Source organism: Pongo abelii, chromosome 19 (genome assembly GCF_028885655.2).
Source record: "Pongo abelii isolate AG06213 chromosome 19, NHGRI_mPonAbe1-v2.0_pri, whole genome shotgun sequence".
Lineage (NCBI taxonomy): Eukaryota > Metazoa > Chordata > Mammalia > Primates > Hominidae > Pongo > Pongo abelii.
The window spans coordinates 60,382,065-60,400,532 of NC_072004.2; the positions used below are offsets into that span (position 1 = coordinate 60,382,065).

Below are 18,468 nucleotides of genomic sequence, written 5' to 3' on the forward strand. Positions count from 1 at the left end.
TCAAGCTCTAAAGTGCTTAGTACCTTGCTAGCATATGGTAAGTGCACAATTCATATTTGTAATAAACGAAGGAATTAGTATGTCCAGACTACCTTAAGGGGTTCTTCTGAAATGCAGCTCGTTATTCTTTTTAGCTATGTCACCCTGTCATCCATCCCAGTTTGCCTGTTGCCAAGTTTTCTTCTTTATTTAGCAGCCCTTGCTTTGGCCACTAGATGGCACAAGAGGAAAGTTCCTTAAAGACAGCAAAAGAAGGAGATGGGTGAGGTTAGCCCCGATATGAATAAAGGAGCCACCCAGGTTAATTAAGTAAAACAAGCACCCAGCATTTCACAGAAGACATTGCAAGGAATTGAAGCCTTCATGAGACCGGACTTCAAATGAACTTTGAGCACTGGTGGAAACAGAAACAAAAAATTCTCTGCTAATAGAAATAAGATACTGGAACCAAAGACAATAGCCTTGAACAAAACATTCTGAGACACCACGGATATCAACAGAATGGGGGCAATCTAAGAAGAGAGGCCAGACCAGATCATGCACCATGATTAAGGATTATCACCATTACACAGAGAAACCTAGGTCTGATATGAAAACTCCACTCAATAGAGCAGATCTGTTGCAAATATTTCAGTTTAATTTAATGTAGACTAAACCGTATGTAGTTCTAATTTCAGAGTCAATTTTAACCAATCCTTGTGTCATCTATTTAAAGTCACCAAATAACTCCCTTAAATATTGTTACATGGAGGCACCTGGGCTATCCAGACTCAGTTTACTATAGAAGTCACGAATCTAGAGTCCCGAGTGGGCAAAAGAAAGTAGGCATCTGGTGCATAATGCTGCCTTTTAAAGCCTCGCTTCTGTCTGGTGCATTGCACGTGACTTACAGATGCAACAGACAACTCTACTTGCTGTGTGATTCTGTGCTTACCAAGAAACTTTCCAATTATAAATGGACTTTTCCTGTAGATATGCCTTCAGGAAGAAAAAGCTATGTCCTTGCAAGCACAAAATTAATTCTCTGAATCTGTTGGACTCAAAACCTTGGACAGTGTTGAATTCTGTGTTGAATGCCCCATTGGAATAGCTCTTCACAGATCACCAAAGCCCTGGTGACCGCATATTGGCCCATTTTCTTCACGTCCTTTTTTTCTACTTTTATAGCCATGATTCTCCATCCTGGTTGCAGATCAAAATTATCTATGAAGATTTTTATGAATACAGATCCCCCGACTCTAGTCCCAAAGATTCTAACTCAGTAGATCTAGGGTTGATCCAGGTATCTGTATTCATAAGAGACCCAATAGATTCCAATAAGGCTGACCCTAAATCTATGGTGTTTCAGAATCATGCATCTTCTGGAGTATAATTCCATAAGTTAGTCCAGGACCATAGAATCATGGAAGATATTATTTGGAAAGAGGTCTCCAGATGCATAAGAACCCCATACTACAACATCTTCAAACCCTCAGGTTCCCATGGAAGCTCAGTATAAAGGAGCCTGACAGGAAGCCACTAGCCCATTGAAGCTTAACACTAAGAAACCAGCAGACCTTTGGGAGCGTCAGCTTTTAACTAGGAGTATCCAAAAAGTCCTATTAGCTATTGGAGAAAAGGCTACTGATGCCCTAGCTGGCCAAAAATACAAATATGAGACCAAGACCAGATATGTAATTTGTGGGTCCCAGTGCAAAGTTTAAAAGTTAAGAATTTCAAGATGGCGACAGCAGAGCATTAAACCAAGTGTGAGCTCTTTCTGAGCATGGAATGTTGTGCAGCTGCACAGGGCACATGCCCATGAAGTAGCCTATGCAGGACTATTGGGACCAGGCTACGTCTGAGGCAGGACAGTGATTTGTACACCAAGGAATAACTGTAATCTGATGAGTATCTGATCTTCCTCTCAATTTGCTTGTTTTTCTGCATCCTTGAGGCAGCCTAGGGGAATCTCTTTAAAATGCAAATTCAATAGTGTCATTCCCCTGCGCAAAAGTATTCAATGGCATCCCATTGCTCTAGGATCATATCTAAAGTCCTGAGTATGGCCCACAAGTGCCTGTGCTTTCTGGCCCCTACCTACCTCTCCCACCTTGTGCTCCCATTCTCTTTATGCTCCAGTCACACTGCCCTTGTTTCAGTGCTTACAATTTTCCAGGCTCCTTTCTGCTCGGGTCTTCACATATGCAGTTCTTTGTGGCTAGAAGAATCTTCCCTGTCTCTTCTCACTTAGCTAAATTCTACTTATCCTTCAGGTCATAGGTTAAATGTCGCTTCTGCATGGAAGCTTTTTTGACCCACACTGGGACACGCTGTCCTCTTACCCTCTCTTGGTCCCTTATAAACTGATTTCCACTGTTCTTAAATGGTGAATTGTGCAATTATCTGTTTAAAGGCTTTCTTTCCTGCTAGACTACCTGCTTCTCTGTCTTATCACTGCCATATCCCCTTTGCTTAGTGAAGTGTCTGAAACACAGGAAGTAAGTACTCAAAAAGTAGTTTTGAATTAACTAATGAGAAACATGGCAACAAATGAAGAAAGGGTGAAAATATCAGGCACTAGTATCTTCTTCTTGTTGAAGAATCACATCTACTTCCAAAGCTACTGACCTGATCTTCCAAATCACTCCATACATGGCACTAAACATCCCTTATACAAAGACAGCACAATTGTCCAGGACAATCCAATTTTTAGTTGTCATCTTGGAGTTCTTATTAACAACACTTACTTTTGCTCACCGAAATGCCTGTGTGGATGCTGAATTATGTGAATGCTCTACTTATATACCATGATCCAGTAACTCATGAGCCATCTCTCTCTCTCTCTTTCTCTCTCTGTGTAGGCGAACTGATGAGAGACAGCCTCTGTGTTTTGGTGGCTGTGGTATTAACAGCAAGCTTAAGTTATTAAACCGAGCAGCTTTAATCCTCGAGGTCTCCTGGAGCAGTAGGGATTAATGTATTTTTATTCCAGAGCCAATGTAGCTATTCCGATGGTCTAAGATCTGCTCTCTGCAACGCCCAAACTGACTCCAATTGCCTTTCTCTAGACCCGCTTCTTCACCGTGGGAGAAGTGATGGAATTCTACTTGGAGATCGACCCTGTCACCTTGAACCTGATCATCCTAGTTGCAAGCTACGTCATCTTGCTCCTGGTCTTCCTCATCTCCTGCGTGCTATACGACTGCCGAGGCAAGGATCCCAGTAAGGAGTACACGCCCGAGGCCACTCTCGAGGCCCAGCCCTCCATCCGGTTGGTGGTGATGCACCCAAGTGTCCCTGGGCCCCACTGGCCAAAGAGGCCTGGCCTTTCTTTGGGGGATCCTGCTCCACTAGGAAAGAAAAGCACCATGGTATGAGGCTGGCTAAGGGACACTGGGGAGAGACCACTAGATTTCCACAGAGACAAACTGCTCCCTATCGTGGCTCCAATTCTCTCAGCACATGTATCCCGCTTGATGAAGGAAGTGAGAGCTCTGTCTTACTTGCTGTTTTCTTGTCACCTTCTTTGTGACAAAAGTAACTGTTTAAGGTAAGAAGCCCAAAGTGGTCTTTAGTCAAATTCTCCAAATGCAAAATGTCAGCAATGCTATATTATAATGAAGTTGGTTATTGGTACATTTCTGATGTTGCTGTCCTTGCAACTCACGGGAGAGAATGACTTTTGAGAAAGGATGCAATAGGTTATGTGTGTGTGTGTGTGTGTGCACGCACGCGTGTGTGTGATAAGGAATGAGACTAATTCCAGTCTAGTCTATTCTTTGCAAATTCTTTCTTTCCAAGGCAACCACTTTTTTGTTGTTATTTTTCTTTTCTTTAAGAGACAGAGTCTTCTTCTGTTGCCCATGCTTGAGTGCAGCAGCTTGATCATAGCTCACTGCAGCCTTGAACTGGGCTTAAGCAAACCTCCCACTTCAGCCTCCCGTGTAGCTGGGACTCTAAGGTCATGCCACCATGCCTGGCTTTTTTTTTTTTTTTTTTTTTTGTAGAGATGGGGTTTCACTATGTTGCCCAGGCTGGTATTGAACTCCTGGCCTCAAGCAATCCTCCTGCCTCAGCCTCACAAAATGCTGGGATTATAGATGTGAGCCGCTGCACCCAGTCAAGGCAACCCCATGGAACTTGTTCAGACTTCAGAACATTATTATTTCTGTACCTTCCAGCTCTTCACATTCTATTCCCAACTCCGAGACAGAATAAGGAGTGCATACAACTAAAACAACAAAGCTTGGAGCCTGGGTTCAAATCCTGCCTCTTCTACTTGCTAGCTGTGTGGCCATGGTTAAGTTGAGCCACCTCTATGCCTCAGGGATAGTGATTGGACCACTAAGCTTTTGGGGCTATTTAAATGAGTTAATTCACCAAAAGCACTTGAGACAGTTCTTGACACACAGGGTTAGATATGATGATGATCACTGATAATATTTCCTTCCATGTACCTCATAAAAAAGTTTAATCTCCAATCCTCAAATCCGGCCTGATCCAATACAAAGTTATTGAAAACTCATTGAAAGAATTCTGAGGCCCCACAGCTTGGTGTATCTGTCCCCAGAACACTGCCTGCTCTCCCTTCATTCTCTTTGTTGATGTTGAATTGTATGTTTTTTCCCCTGTTCATTAGTCTATTTCCAAAATTTTTGAATTATTATCTCCATTGTGTGTATTTTTATTAACCCTCCCTTCCCTGAGCTCAGAGAAACGTATGTATTTACTTTGAGATTTACTGAACCTCTTCTTTCCATCAGGAACTGTGTGGAAATAAAGAGAAATAAGTGTCATGACCCTGCCATCTGATCTTTGCCGCCCAACAGAAGGAAGCAGGGTCAGGCATGACTTAGACAATGAAAGATAAGAAAGCTTTGCAGGTGCTCTGCTAGAAGTCTGCATAGGATGCAGGAGTCAGCAGAGACGCGAGTGTCTGGCACACAGAAGACACTCAGGAATTATTCGAATAATGTTGAATGGCCAATTTCATCTTAGACTCAAGTACCAAAGACAAGATGATTTGTCTTAACAGATAAGTAGTTATTTTTCCAGAAGAACAAAAGTATGTTGGAATCTTGAGGGGTAGGACAGGAGATGGCCTTTTAGACAGAAGAAATAACAAAAACAAAGCTTGAAAGCAAAAAAATTATAGAGTCCATTGATTGTGAAGGTCTGATGGTGTCCAACATGTGAAGAAAACGTGAGAAATTCAATTTCAGTTTCTCCTGTAGAAAACTGAAGAGGAGGGCCTGGCCAGCCTGCCCCACCAGCTTTGACAATGAGCACTGTTTTGCCTTTGTATTGTTAAGTATCCGTAACAAACGTGAAGATAATCCCAGTTACTTTGTTTTCAGGTTTTGATGTTTATTTTTAATTTAATTTGTTTCTTATTTTATCAGAATATTATGTTTTCTCTTAAATACGTGATTTGAAAACCCTTCAGAGGAAATTTGTTTCCTTTATGAGCAAGAAGCCATCTTCACTTTTTTTTTTTTTTCTTTTTTTTTCTGAGACGGAGTCTTGTTCTTATCGCCCAGGCTGAAGTGCAATGGCACAATCTCGGCTCACTGCAACCTCCACCTCCTGGGTTCAAGCAATTCTCCTGCCTCGGCCTCCCGAGTAGCTGGGATTACAGGCATCTGCCACCACACGCAGCTAATTTTTGTATTTTTAGTAGACACGGGGTTTCACCATGTTAGCCAGGCTGGTCTCAAACTCCTGACCTCAGGCAATCCACCCACCTCGGCCTCCCAAAGTGCTGGGTTTACAGGCGTGAGCCACCACACTCGGCCACCATCTTCACTTTTATAATGAAAATATAAAGTGAATAAGGAAACACCATAAATTCACAGGCAGCTTCTAAGAACCTACCCTTTATATATTATATACTTATATTCCCATGAAAGGGAAAAAAATAAGAAGGTTAGTTCAGATGAAGCTCACATTAAGAAAAGGGCAGGTTCATATATATATATATATATATATATATTCCTATGAATATATATATAAAATATGTATATATTTTATGGGAATATATAGAGAGAATATATATTGAATGTATATATTTCATGGGACTGTATATAAACACCCATAAAATATATATATTATATATTCAATATATATTAAATTTCTCATTATATATATTCAGTGATTAATATCTATTTGCTGACTTTATATATAACCAGTGAATATCTAATTATTATGTATTATGTGTATATAATTATATACATATATTATATGTTATATATAATATATGTTATATAATATATTACAATATATAATTATATATTATAATATATTATATATTATAATATATAATTATATATTATACTATATATAATTATATACATAATAATTTATACATAATTATATATAATGATTATATACATAATCAGTGAATACATGATCAGTAAATATATATAATGAGATATATTTGTCTATATATATTTGTTAGACAAAATATATATGTGTCTATACATTTGTTAGACAAAATATATATGTGTCTATATATATACAAAATATATATGTGGAGAAAAAAATTAGTGCACCACAAGAAAGTAATGAAAATAATAATAATGAATTTAGCTTTTTCCGAGAGAGAAATATAAAATGTTCAATGCATCTAATATTGAAGTTAAGAATATAAAATATTCTTCTCTCTTGGATTCCTATTAAAAATAAAATTTTCAAAATTTTTAAAAGAATATGAAGTAAACATTCATTTAAAAGTATTTCACTTATGTTTCAATTCCATATTGGAGCCAAGTAAAAAGGAAAGATTAACAGAGATGGAGGACAGAAAAATTAATTCTAAGAGAAAGAAAGAGAAGGAGAACAAAAACCGAATAATAACAATCCTAGTAACAACAACAACAAATAAGGGGAACAGAAATAAAGTCAGGGAAGAGAAAAAGAGGAGGAAGAAAAGGGAAAAAACTAAAAATACTCTAAAGTGAGTGTTGGAATAGATGGCACTGAGTTATTCCAAGCCTCTGGTTCATTTGATTTGTGATTCATTCAATTTGTTCTTCAAGAAGGAACCAACTTCTCAGTCTTTAAAACAATCTTTTCAAGATAAAATGAGGCCTTAGAATCTTGTAAGAACTAGAACTAAGAATTTTACAGACCAGGAGCAGTGACTCATGCCTGTAATCTCAGTACTATGGGAAGCTGAGGCAATAGGATCACTTGAGCCCAAGAGTTTGAGACCAGCCTGGGCAACACAGCAAGAGCCCATCTCTATAAGAAGTGAAAGAATTAGCTGAGTATGGTGGCTGGCACCTGTAGTCCCAGCTACTCAGCAGGGTAAGGCGGAAAGATCTCTTGAGCCAAGGAATTTGAGGCTGCAGTGAGCCATGATCACATTACTCTCTACCCTCCAGCCTGGGTAACAGAGCAAGGCCCTGTCTCTAAAAAAAAATTTTTTTTTTAAATTGCCAGCAAGGAAATAAGCCCAGAAGAAACTGTGATTTCTTCCCAAGAATATTTGGCCTCAGAGCTAAGAGAAAAAAAACAGGAGAACAAAAAAAAGAAAAAAAAAACCAGGAACTGAAGTCCTATTATCACCTTTTTCCTATTTGCCCCCACCACTTACCTTTCTACAGCATGATCTGTTTACTTGCTTTTATTTTAAACCTTCATTAATTGTGTCTTATTTTTAAATATAGCTTTATTTTTTAATGGAATTATAAGTTGCACAACTGCAAGGTTTTACCTAATGTTTTAATATTTTGCTATTAAGACCTGGTGGAATGGCTTGCCAGCTAGAGCCAAGAGGTTTATGTGACATTCAAATACTGCCTTATTTTTGTTTCTTTATGGAATTAGGACTCCCTTTTTCCGGTATATTTTAATTCATCACTCTTCTATCATGCACATTTGTATTAAAGCAAATGTAGTGTTTTGGCTTAATGTGGATGATAGCTTTGGGAAGGACCCAAACCAAACACTTCCAAGGCAAGGAAAGGGAGCGAGATAAATGGAGATTTATCAAGAATTCGCTACATGCCAGATAGTTTTTATTCATGATATCATTTAATCCTCATGCTCCCCTATGAGATAGTCTCATCTAAAACTAATTCAAAGATTAAGAAGTAGAGGCTCATAGAACAGCTCGAGTTTGCACAAGGCCACGCAGTTTATCCACGTAAGAAGCAGGATTTGAACTCAATTCTAGATGGGTCACCTCCTACCATCTGTTTTTTCACAGCTATTAAAGAGCAGGAGTAAACCCATGGTTGTTCCACCAAGCCCATCTCTCTCCTCTGCTAGAATTGCATGCCTAGGAAGTTGCTCCATAAGCATCTGTTTAATCCAAAGGACTTTCAGATTTTCTCCTCTGAATAGGATGCCCCATCAGAGGAAAAATAAATTATTGTAATTTGGCTGGAATATCTCCTAATATTCCAAAAGACACCAGGACAGAGTTGGACTAAGCCTGAACTTTATACTGGAAAAGCCTCGCTCAATTTCCCCTCTGTCACTACCCGCTGTTTAGCATTTTGTGTTTTTTGTTTATTTGTTTTTGCTTTTTTTTTTTTGTGACAGAGTCTTACTCTGTCACCCAGACTAGTGTGCGGTGGCCAGATCTCGGCTCACTGCAACCTCTGCCTCCCAGGTTCAAGCGATTATCCTGCCTCAGTCTCCTCATTAACTGGGATTACAAGTGCATGCCACCATGCAGGCTAATTTTTTGTGTTTTTGGTAGAGACGGGGTTTTGTCATGTTGGCCAGGCTGATCTTGAACTCCTGACCTCAAGTGATCCACCTGCCTCGGCCTCCCAGAGTGGTGGGATTACAGGTGTGAGCCACCACACCTGACCTGTTTAACATTTTGTGCATCAATTAACTTCCTGAGCCTTTTTCCTCAACTAAAAAAATGATATATACCTTGAGCCCAGGACTCTGAGATGAGGCTGGGTAACATAGCAAGACCTCATCTCTAAAAAAAAAAAAAAAAAATGGATATAATCTTAAGATGGACAAGGTTTAGAATCACACACATAAAGTATGTGGCATATTGTGATATTTCAAAAAAATGAAGCCACTACCAGCAAATAAAATGAAAATAAGTAGAGGACTTCATGACCTGCAGGCTAGAGATGGCTCAGGACAGTTTAGACACATTTATGGGGGTGTTGAGGGGAAGGGGCATGAAAGGTTAGACAGCTGTCACTTGCTGTAGAAATTTGGAAAGAAAACGTAGCGTCTGTTACGGGTTGAATTTTGGCCCCCCAGAATTCATATGTTGAAGTCCTTACCCACCGTACCTCAGGATGTAATCTTATTTTGAAATAGTGTCATTATCGGTATAATTAGTTAAGATGAGGTCACACTGGAGTATGGTGGGACCCTAATCCAATAGGACTGTGTCGTTATAAAAAGGGAATTTTGGACACAGATATGCATGCATATGAAGAATGGAGTTATGCAATCACAAGCCAAGGAACTACCAAAAGGTAGAAGGTAGAAGAGAGGCTTGGAATACATCCTTCCCTGGTACCTTCAAAAGGAACATGGCCTGGCTGATGCCTTGACCTCAGACTTTTAAACCCCAAAAGTGTGAGGCAATAAATTTCCATTATTTAAGCCACATGGTTTGCAGTACTTTGTTAGGACAGCCCTAACAAACTAATTCAGTATCTAAAAGGAATGTTTAGGATGTGCAATGAGTTGTTTAACATGTCAAAGCTCTTTAGGGTCAGTCACATGATTCTATTAGATGTGACAATACTCTGAGTTAGAGTCTGGGGGAGAAATTCGAAGGCCAAACTTAATAGAGGTTGCCTAGGAAATAGATGCTGCACAAGCAGAGTAACCATTTGTTGTGGGGGTTTTGTTTTGTTTTGTTTGTTTGTTTGTTTTAGAGACACGGTTTCACTATGTTGGCCAGGCTGGTCTTGAACTCCTGGGTTCAAGCAATCCTCCTGCCTCAGCCTCCCAAGTAGCTGGAACTACAGGCACACACCACCATGTTGTGTTTTTAAAGAGGGTAGGCTGGGCATGGTGGTTCACGCCTATAATCCCAGCACTTTGGGAGGCCGAGGCGGGCAGATCACCTGAGGTCGGAGTTCAAGACCAGTCTGACCAACATGGAGAAACCCCATCTCTACTAAAAATACAAATAATCAGCCAGGCGTGGTGGCACATGCCTGTAATTTCAGCTACTCAGGAGGCTAAGGCAGGAGAATCACTTGAACCCGGGAGGCGGAGGTTGCGTTGAGCTGAGGTCACGCCATTGCACTCCAGCCTAGGCAACAAGAGTGAGACTCTGTCTTCAATAAACAAATAAATAAATAAATAAACAAACAAACAAACAAGAGGGTAGAATACAGAAGAAAAAATCCTTGGTAGAAAAATGTGCCTGTGATTTTGCCAGATGGAATGTAAGGTATAATTGAGAGGAATAGAGGTAACATCTCTCTGTTCCATAGAGAAGGACTAGGGACAAATCACAAAGAAAAGATAGTATGGGGTTCAAGCACAAAACTATTAGAGTGAAGCAAAGACAGTTCGGAATTATCCCTAAAGTATCCAAGTCTCTTCCGATACCCCATACACACTTCAGAAGCCACTTAGTGAGTGCCAGACACCTCATTTAATCTTCCTGAAGATTTGTAAGAGGAGGAACCATTATTTTTATTTTAGAAACAAGGGAGTTTCAGACTGTCATGCAAACACCTTTAGGTTGAAAGGGTGGGATCAGCAGAATCCAGGGGTCCTGACTTTTAGCCCTGAGTTTACACTATAACTTTATAGCTGCCCAGAATCCATGCAGAGCAACAGGATGATTCAGCAAGGAGGGTGCCGAAAAGTCACACTTTTGAGATCTGTCTCTCCCTGCCATCACTTTCGGGGAGTGCAAAATAACATAATCTCTTTGATTAGAACAATTCCTGAGAACTAGAGGACAGACACAGACAAGTATTGCCCAAGGGGAGCAAGAACAGCCTCTTTCTCATTATGTCATCTTCCCTGAAGACGCTAGTGATTGAGATACAGAAAGTATGAGATCATTTATTATCTACCTCTGTTGTACAGTTACTTCGACTTTGACTTTCTTGGGCTGCCAGTGTTCCAGATAAGGGTTTTGTAACACCAGAATTAAGAAAGATTTTAGCTATTTCACATCCTCCCAAGATAGTAGGAAGTTGTCTGCGCATATTTTTTTTTTCTCAAGGCTTCTCTGTGCTCAGCCATTATTTAATTAAACACCAGCCATATGCTGGGATCTGCTGGTTCTCTGCTTGACGCATTGACAGCCTGGTGGCCTCAACTGCAATTTGAAGTTGACAGGCATACAATACAAAGCTCAGGAGACACTAGGAAGAAAAGGACTTGGCTTGGAGGAATCAGAAGACCCAGGGAGAGAAAAGTGTGCTGCTCCAAGGGAGGGTTTGCCCAAGAGTGGCTCAGTGGAAACGTGGCAGTGGAATTTGGAATCTGGATTGTTTGTCAGAATTGATAAAGACATTCTTATATGGAAATGTATCTGAGAAAAGCTGTTGCCATTGGGGGAGGGAGAAAAATGATTATAGAATTTTGGAGGCAAAAATGTATATGTAGCAGTCTTCATACACATGATCAGGAGGAAAACCAGAAGATCCAGGAGCCAAAGGGGAAAAATTGATTTCTTAAATGGCAGCAAGACTGGATCTGACAACTCTCACCATCAAGAATATTTCTCTGTATTTAACCTACATCTCTTCTGCTCTCAGACTTTATATTCATTTTCTCTTTTTACCCATTATTGGTCTTTCTCAAAAACAAAAATTTGAGACAGGGTCTCGCTGTTACAGCCCAGGCTGGAAAGCAGTGGTACAATCATAATTCACAGCAGCCTTGAACTTCTGGGGTCAAGTGAGACTCCCAAGTAGCTGGGACTACTTGGGTGCTTGCCACCACCCCCTCATAATTTCCTTTGTAAAAAAAAAAAATTATAGAGATGGGGTTCTCACTATGTTGCCCAGGGTGGTCTCAAACTCCTGTCCTCAACCGATCCTTACCTAGGCCACCCAAAGTGCTGGGATTACAGGCATGAGCCACCACACCCAGTCCATTATTGGTTTTATAAATAAGCACTGTTTATACAGAGATTTTTATAAGTGTGTCTCATGAAAGAATCCAATCAGATTAAATCACAAAGTGTAATAAGTTATGGTTATAGCAGTGGTTCAAATCCATGGGTTTGTAGCATGCTGGTGAATCACCATCAGCCATCAGGTGTGTTGTAAATAGTTTGTTTCTAATAATAAATTACCCAAGCTTGTGAATGATTTACCTATTAATATACAGAGGGTGAGTTGAAGGTCGTTTCCATCATAATGTTATTCTCAGTTCTGTGTACTCCAATTTTGTTGCTTGTATAGCACAGATACAGGTGGAGGTCCAGTTAACGTGCAAAGAATTGGATATACCTACAGACCACTCATCTATTTGACAAATATTTGTAAGGCACCTACTTTGTGCAGACGCTATGCCTGGCCTGAAGGATACAATCAATGCACACAACAGACATGAGTTCTGTCTTTGTAAAGCTTAGCAAGTGGCAGGAAAAGACTATACCAAGCGCTTTGCATACACTGCCTGAATTTTCACTGTAACCCTGAGAGGTAATGTCATCTTCCCAACTTTATATATTTTAGGCAACTGGAACTCTGAAGCTCATTCTCTAAACCAGTGGCTTTCAAATGCCTTTGATCATGCATTCCTGTCAATGAAGATAATTTTAGTACTCGTGTGTGTGTGTGTGCATGTGTGTGTGTGTTCAAACAAAATATACAAAAGTATACATTTGTATATACTTATCTATACTGATATTTGTATATACTTATATACTTATAAGATAATTTTAGCACTCGTGTGTGTGTGTATGTGTGTGTGTTCAAACAAAATATACAAAAGTATACATTTGTATATACTTACATATTACATATACATATATGCATATTCTTATAAATTATATGTACATTATTTGAATCTTCTTGTATCCCTCACTTTGAAGACCGGCTCTGCACCACTCCACCATATCACCTTGAAGTTTGTCTATGTGTAATGGGAATAATCCACCTCCAATCTTCCCCCATCTAACCCCAGGTTTTGGTCTAGATGGGTAGGGATGGGAACTTTGCCAAGAACTTGATCCAGGAAGTTTTTTAAAAAATTAAAAAACAGTACATTTCAAATTTGGTTTTTGTATTGCTAAGGATGCTTTGCAGAATTCCTTGGTGAGTTTTTTAATACACAAAGGAAAGTTCTTCTGTTAGTTTGTAAATCCTAGTCATTTCCCCTGTGTTCTTTTTCCTGGATCTTAAGCACCTCAAAAAAGGAGTGCGTGTGGTGTACATCTATTTCACCTCCCCGCAGCACCCAATAAACAACTGAACATGTCAGAAATTCTCCATCCTTTGGAGATGACTTTGTTTCTCATGGGAAAAAAGAGAGAGGAATTTTACATCCATTGTAGCATAAGAATACTATCCTATGGAAACAAACTGTTCCTAGACACAGGAGAGAATAAGTTGGGCTGTTTCACTGTCCCCAGGCATAGAGGGCTGGAAAAGCACAGCAGACAGTCTTGTGATGAATGAGGCCACGGAGAGAAAGCCAGAATTCACACTTAATTCCACAAGCACAGGGAAGGTGAGGGTTGAGAAAGTGAATCAACAGATTAGTCCTGTCTCTCTGTCCACTTTGGCTCCAAATTACCCAAGCTGCTGCTGCTGCTGCTTCTTCTTTTTTTTTTTTTTTTTTTTTGAGAGAGAGAGTCCTGCTGCCCAGGCTGGAGTGCAGTGGCACGATCTCAGGTCACTGGAGCCTTGACCTCCCAGGCTCAAGGGATCCTCCCACCTCAGCCTCCTAAGTAGCTGGGACTACAGGTGTGCTCCACCATACCTGGCTAATTTTTGTATTTTTTGTAGAGATGGGGTTTCACCATGTTCACCAGGGGGGCCTCAAACTCCTGGACTCAAGCAGTCTTCCTGCCTTGGCTTCCCAAAGTGCTAGGATTACAGGTTTGAGCCACCACGTCCAGCCCAAACTTCTTTTCCTCAGTGGAGGTGCCTTTACTGAACTACCAGGGAAATAGCTGCAACCCTTGACTTGATATTACCAACACCTCTGCTTCAGTTGACCCTGTGCTTGGTTCTCATCCATATTCCTGATTCTACAGACTACACCTTGGAGCAGCAGCCTGGGGTTATGGGGTTCTAATTCTTAGCCCAGACACCAACTTCCTAGGAGACACTAGCTTCACTTACTCACCTACGCAAAAGGAGGAGTGGAGCTAATTAACAACCTGCCAAGGACCTTTTGGCTATGGCATGTGTGACCCTGCCTCTTTCTTTGTTTCTGATCTTTCCTCTCATTTCCAACCTGACCTCCCTCAATGAGGAAACTAGTGACAGGAGGATTTGTCCTGAAAAACTGCCCGTGGCTACAGCATTGTTGTTGATCAGGGAACTGCAACAGGAAGCTTAACAGGGGGCTGAGGCCTTTCCTTTCACAGGATGCATGCACACACCCATTTGCTAACATGTTTTCCATCTGACACTTCAAGTAACTGTCCCCGCGTTGGTACTTCTACAAGTCAAGGTCTGTTCTGCACTCTTTAGAAAGAACATAAACCATGACAAATGTTCTCAGTTCAGGCATACGGTGATGCATTGACTTCCTAGTTGCTGGCATGTATTAATAAACTTATTGTCCCCAAATGTAAAAAATAATGAATTTGCCACCATGCATGGAACTTTAACAATGTGAAACATATTAGATGTGTTGGATCTTCAGGGACTATCCTTAATTTTTAGTAGAACATTGCCTTTTATTTCCTTAATTTTAAGTGAATTTCAATTGCATTGCCCCTAAAACCTTTTTATAAGATGTTCGCAGTAGTTAGGAATTAATGTGTGTGTTTCTTTTTTTTTTTTTTAAGTGGGTGTATTCGTTAGAAATTGTGCTCAGCTATAGGACTAACAGCTACAGTGATTGAAATATCAAAGGGAGACTGGGCGCAGTGGCTCATGCCTGTAATCCCAGCACTTTGGGAGGCTGAGGAGGGCAGATCACGAGAAAGAACATATGAGGTCAAGAGATCGTGACCATCCTGGCCAACATGGTGAAACCCCGTCTCTACTAAAATATTATTAAAAAATTAGCCAGGCTTGGTGGTGCACGCCTGTAGTCCCAGCTACTCAGGAGGCTGAGGCAGGCGAATTGCTTGAACCTGGTAGGCAGAGGTTGCAGTGAGCCGAGATCGCACCATTGCAATCCAGCCTGGTGACAGAATAAGACTCCGTCTCAAAAAAAAAAAAAAGAAAAGAAAAAGAAAATAAAAGAAAAAAGAAATATCAATATCAAGAAGAGTTTGCTCTCTTTCTTTCTTTTTTTTTTTTTTGAGATGGTGTCTCACTCTGTTGCCCAGGCTGGAAGGCTGGAGTGCAGTGGCACCATCTCAGCTCACTGCAAGCTCTGCTTCCCGGGGTTCACGCCATTCTCCTGCCTCAGCCTCCCGAGTAGCTGGGACTACAGGCGCCCGCCACCACGCTCAGCTAATTTTTTGTGTTTTTAGTAGAGATGAGGTTTCACTGTGTTAGCCAGGATGGTCTCAATCTGCTGACCTCATGATTCCCCCGCCTCGGCCTCCCGAAGTGCTGGGAATACAGGTGTGAGCCACTGCACCACGCCGAGTTTGCTCTCTTTCTTTCACTCTGATGTTGAAGAAAAGTGGCTGAACCAGATGCAGTGGCTCCAACATGCCCCTAATATTGCAGGCACCTTTATTTCTGTTCTATCAGCTTTACTTCATCTTTGAGGTTGTCTTCTCATTCAAGGCTGGCCACTGCAGTTCCAAACTTTATGTCTGAGTTCGAGGCTGGGAGGGGAGAAAGAGGGCATAGGCAAACAGGCACAAGCCCATTTCGTTAGCTGAGAGGCCCACCCAGCAATGTATGCTTATATTTCATTAGCTAGAACTTCATTAAATGTCTACTTCTATCTACAAGGAAGACTGGAAAGTATAGATTTTTGTTAGTTACATTGACATTTCCAACAAAATCAGGGTTCCAGTAAAAAGAAAGAGGGAGAGAATGAATTTGGAGCAGCAGCTGCCCTAGTGGGGTTGTTTCTCTTTCTAAAATTAATACACATTTGTTAAGGCAAACTTGAAAAATGGAGCAAAGGAAAAGAAAGAGAAGATAATGATGATATTAACTCCTCAAAGTGATCTCTGGGAGCATTTAGTGTAATTATTTTCTTTTTTTATTAATATTTGAAGATTTTTTTTCTGACTGCCCTTTTTTTTTTTTTTTTTTTTTTTTTGGTGAGGAGACAGAGTGTTGCTCTGTCATGTAGGCTAAAGTGCAATGGTGCAATCATGGCCCACTGCAGCCTCAACCTCCCAGGCTCAAGTAATCCTCCCACTTCGGTCTCCCAAGTAGCTGAAACTACAGCACCACCACATCAGGCTAATTTTTTGTAGAGATGGGGTCTTACTATGTTGCCCAGGCTGGTCTTAAACTCCTGGGCTCAAGAGATCCTCCTGTCTCAGCCTCCCAAAGTGCTGAGATTACAGGTGGGAGCCACAGCACCCAGCCTGATTGTATTTTTCTGATTCTAAAAGTAATGCCTATTCACTTGGGAAACTTTGAGAAAATACAGCAAAGTGTAGAGAAAAAAAAAATGGAAATCACCCATAATCCCATTACCCACATTATACTATATCATTTTGTTGTATTTTCTGCTGTTCTAAGTATATATTTTACATACTTATGATCATAGTGTATGTACAAGTTGACACCTTTTTCTCACTTTCTAAATAAAATAAGTAAATTTACATATGACCCTACTTCGAGTATTCCTGGGTCCTCATAACAGAGCATTTCAAATCTCAGTTGCAAATCTGTTTGGAAAGTGCTTGAAGTAGGAAAGAACAAATAGCATGGACTGATTTTCCCATGCACTGTTTCTGGGAGACCATACGGCAGATTTGGCTCACTTCTCACTCTCACTCTGAGACCATATCATATGCTCTCCTTTCTTTATTTTTCTATCTCAAAAAATGTCAAGTGTACAAACCAAGAGTTAAAATTATTCTTTAGAGAACATGAGCTGTCAGGCCCATTCTTACCGTATGGCTCACAAAAGTGGGTTTTGCTCTAGCTTATAAATTCATGAGATGTCAAAGCTAGAAAAAGCCCCCATGGCTGTCAGTCCAAACCACTAATGTAACAGTGAAAAGAAACAGACAGGAAAAGTGCCCTGCTCAGGATACCACCTGGCAGAATCAGTGCCAGAACCCAGGACCCCAAGTGCCTTTCTAGTGATTGTCCACCCTACTTTAGATGCTTTTGATGATGCAACTAACTGGTAAACTTCAAAGGTGTTATGACTCCCTCAAAAATACTCGTTGATGGCCGGGCACAGTGGCTCACGCCTGTAATCCCAGCACTTTGGGAGGTCAAGGCAGGCAGATCACAAGGTCAGGAGATCAAGACCATCCTGGCTAACGTGAAACCCCGTCTCCACAAAAAATACAAAAAAAAAAAAAAATTAGCCAGGCACAGTGGCAGGCACCTGTAGTCCCACCTACTCGGGAGGCTGAGGCAGAAGAATGGTGTGAACCCAGGAGGCGGAGGTTGCAGTGAGCCGAGATTGCACCACTGCACTCCAGCCTGGGCAACAGAGCAAGACTGTGTAAAAAAAAAAAAAAAATCTCAGCAATAAGATTCCCCAAGATCCCCCAACCCAACTGCAGCCAGTTGCTAATGGTATTAACTAAAACCTAGAGATTTATAACGCCCAAGGTAGGTTGTTTCCAACTGGCAGCTCCATTTAATACACTTGGGTTTTTGGTGAAAACATACACTCTAGAGAAAATAACTTTTTCCATTCAGTGTTCACTTGCTATGTGAACTCAGACTTCTGATAAGAGCCATAGGATTATGCTATAGATGTGCAAAATTTACAGCCTGGTTGGGAAGATGAGGGAGACACGTGAACCAATATGGTATATTCATACAGTGGAATGCCGTGCACCTGCAAATGAGGTAATCTGCATGAACTGCCATGAGAAGATGGCCATGACATATTGTTAGAAGAAAAATCCGGGTTGCAGAGGAGTGTGATGGTCTATGTAGTATGATCTCTTTTGTAGTTTAAGAGAAAAAGAGTACATTCACACACTTATATGTTTTTATATGCATAGAAAACATTCAGACAAATACAAAACTTTTAAAAGTGGCTACTTCACAGATAATGCGATTTGAAGATGGAGAAATTACTTTTTCTTCCTTTTTTTCTTACACATTTCCATTTCTCTTTTCTTTTTTTTTTCTTTTTTTGGAGACAGGGTTTTGCTCTATCCAGGCAGGAGTGCAGTGGAGTGATCTCGGCTCACTGCAACCTCCACCTCCCAGGTTCAAGCGATTCTCCTGCCTCAGCCTCCTGAGTAGCTGGGATTACAGGCATGCACCACCACACTTAGCT

General features: G+C 40.7%; 1 protein-coding gene across 1 annotated transcript; it reads left to right on the forward strand.

The window, feature by feature from the left end:
* Positions 1 to 3,059: 3,059 nt before the first annotated feature.
* On the forward strand, positions 3,060 to 3,415 carry SMIM36 (small integral membrane protein 36). Its single transcript, XM_054546611.2, has one exon. It carries the CDS (start codon positions 3,078 to 3,080, stop codon positions 3,357 to 3,359), a length of 282 nt encoding a protein of 93 aa, XP_054402586.1. The 5' UTR covers positions 3,060 to 3,077; the 3' UTR covers positions 3,360 to 3,415.
* Positions 3,416 to 18,468: the final 15,053 nt, after the last annotated feature.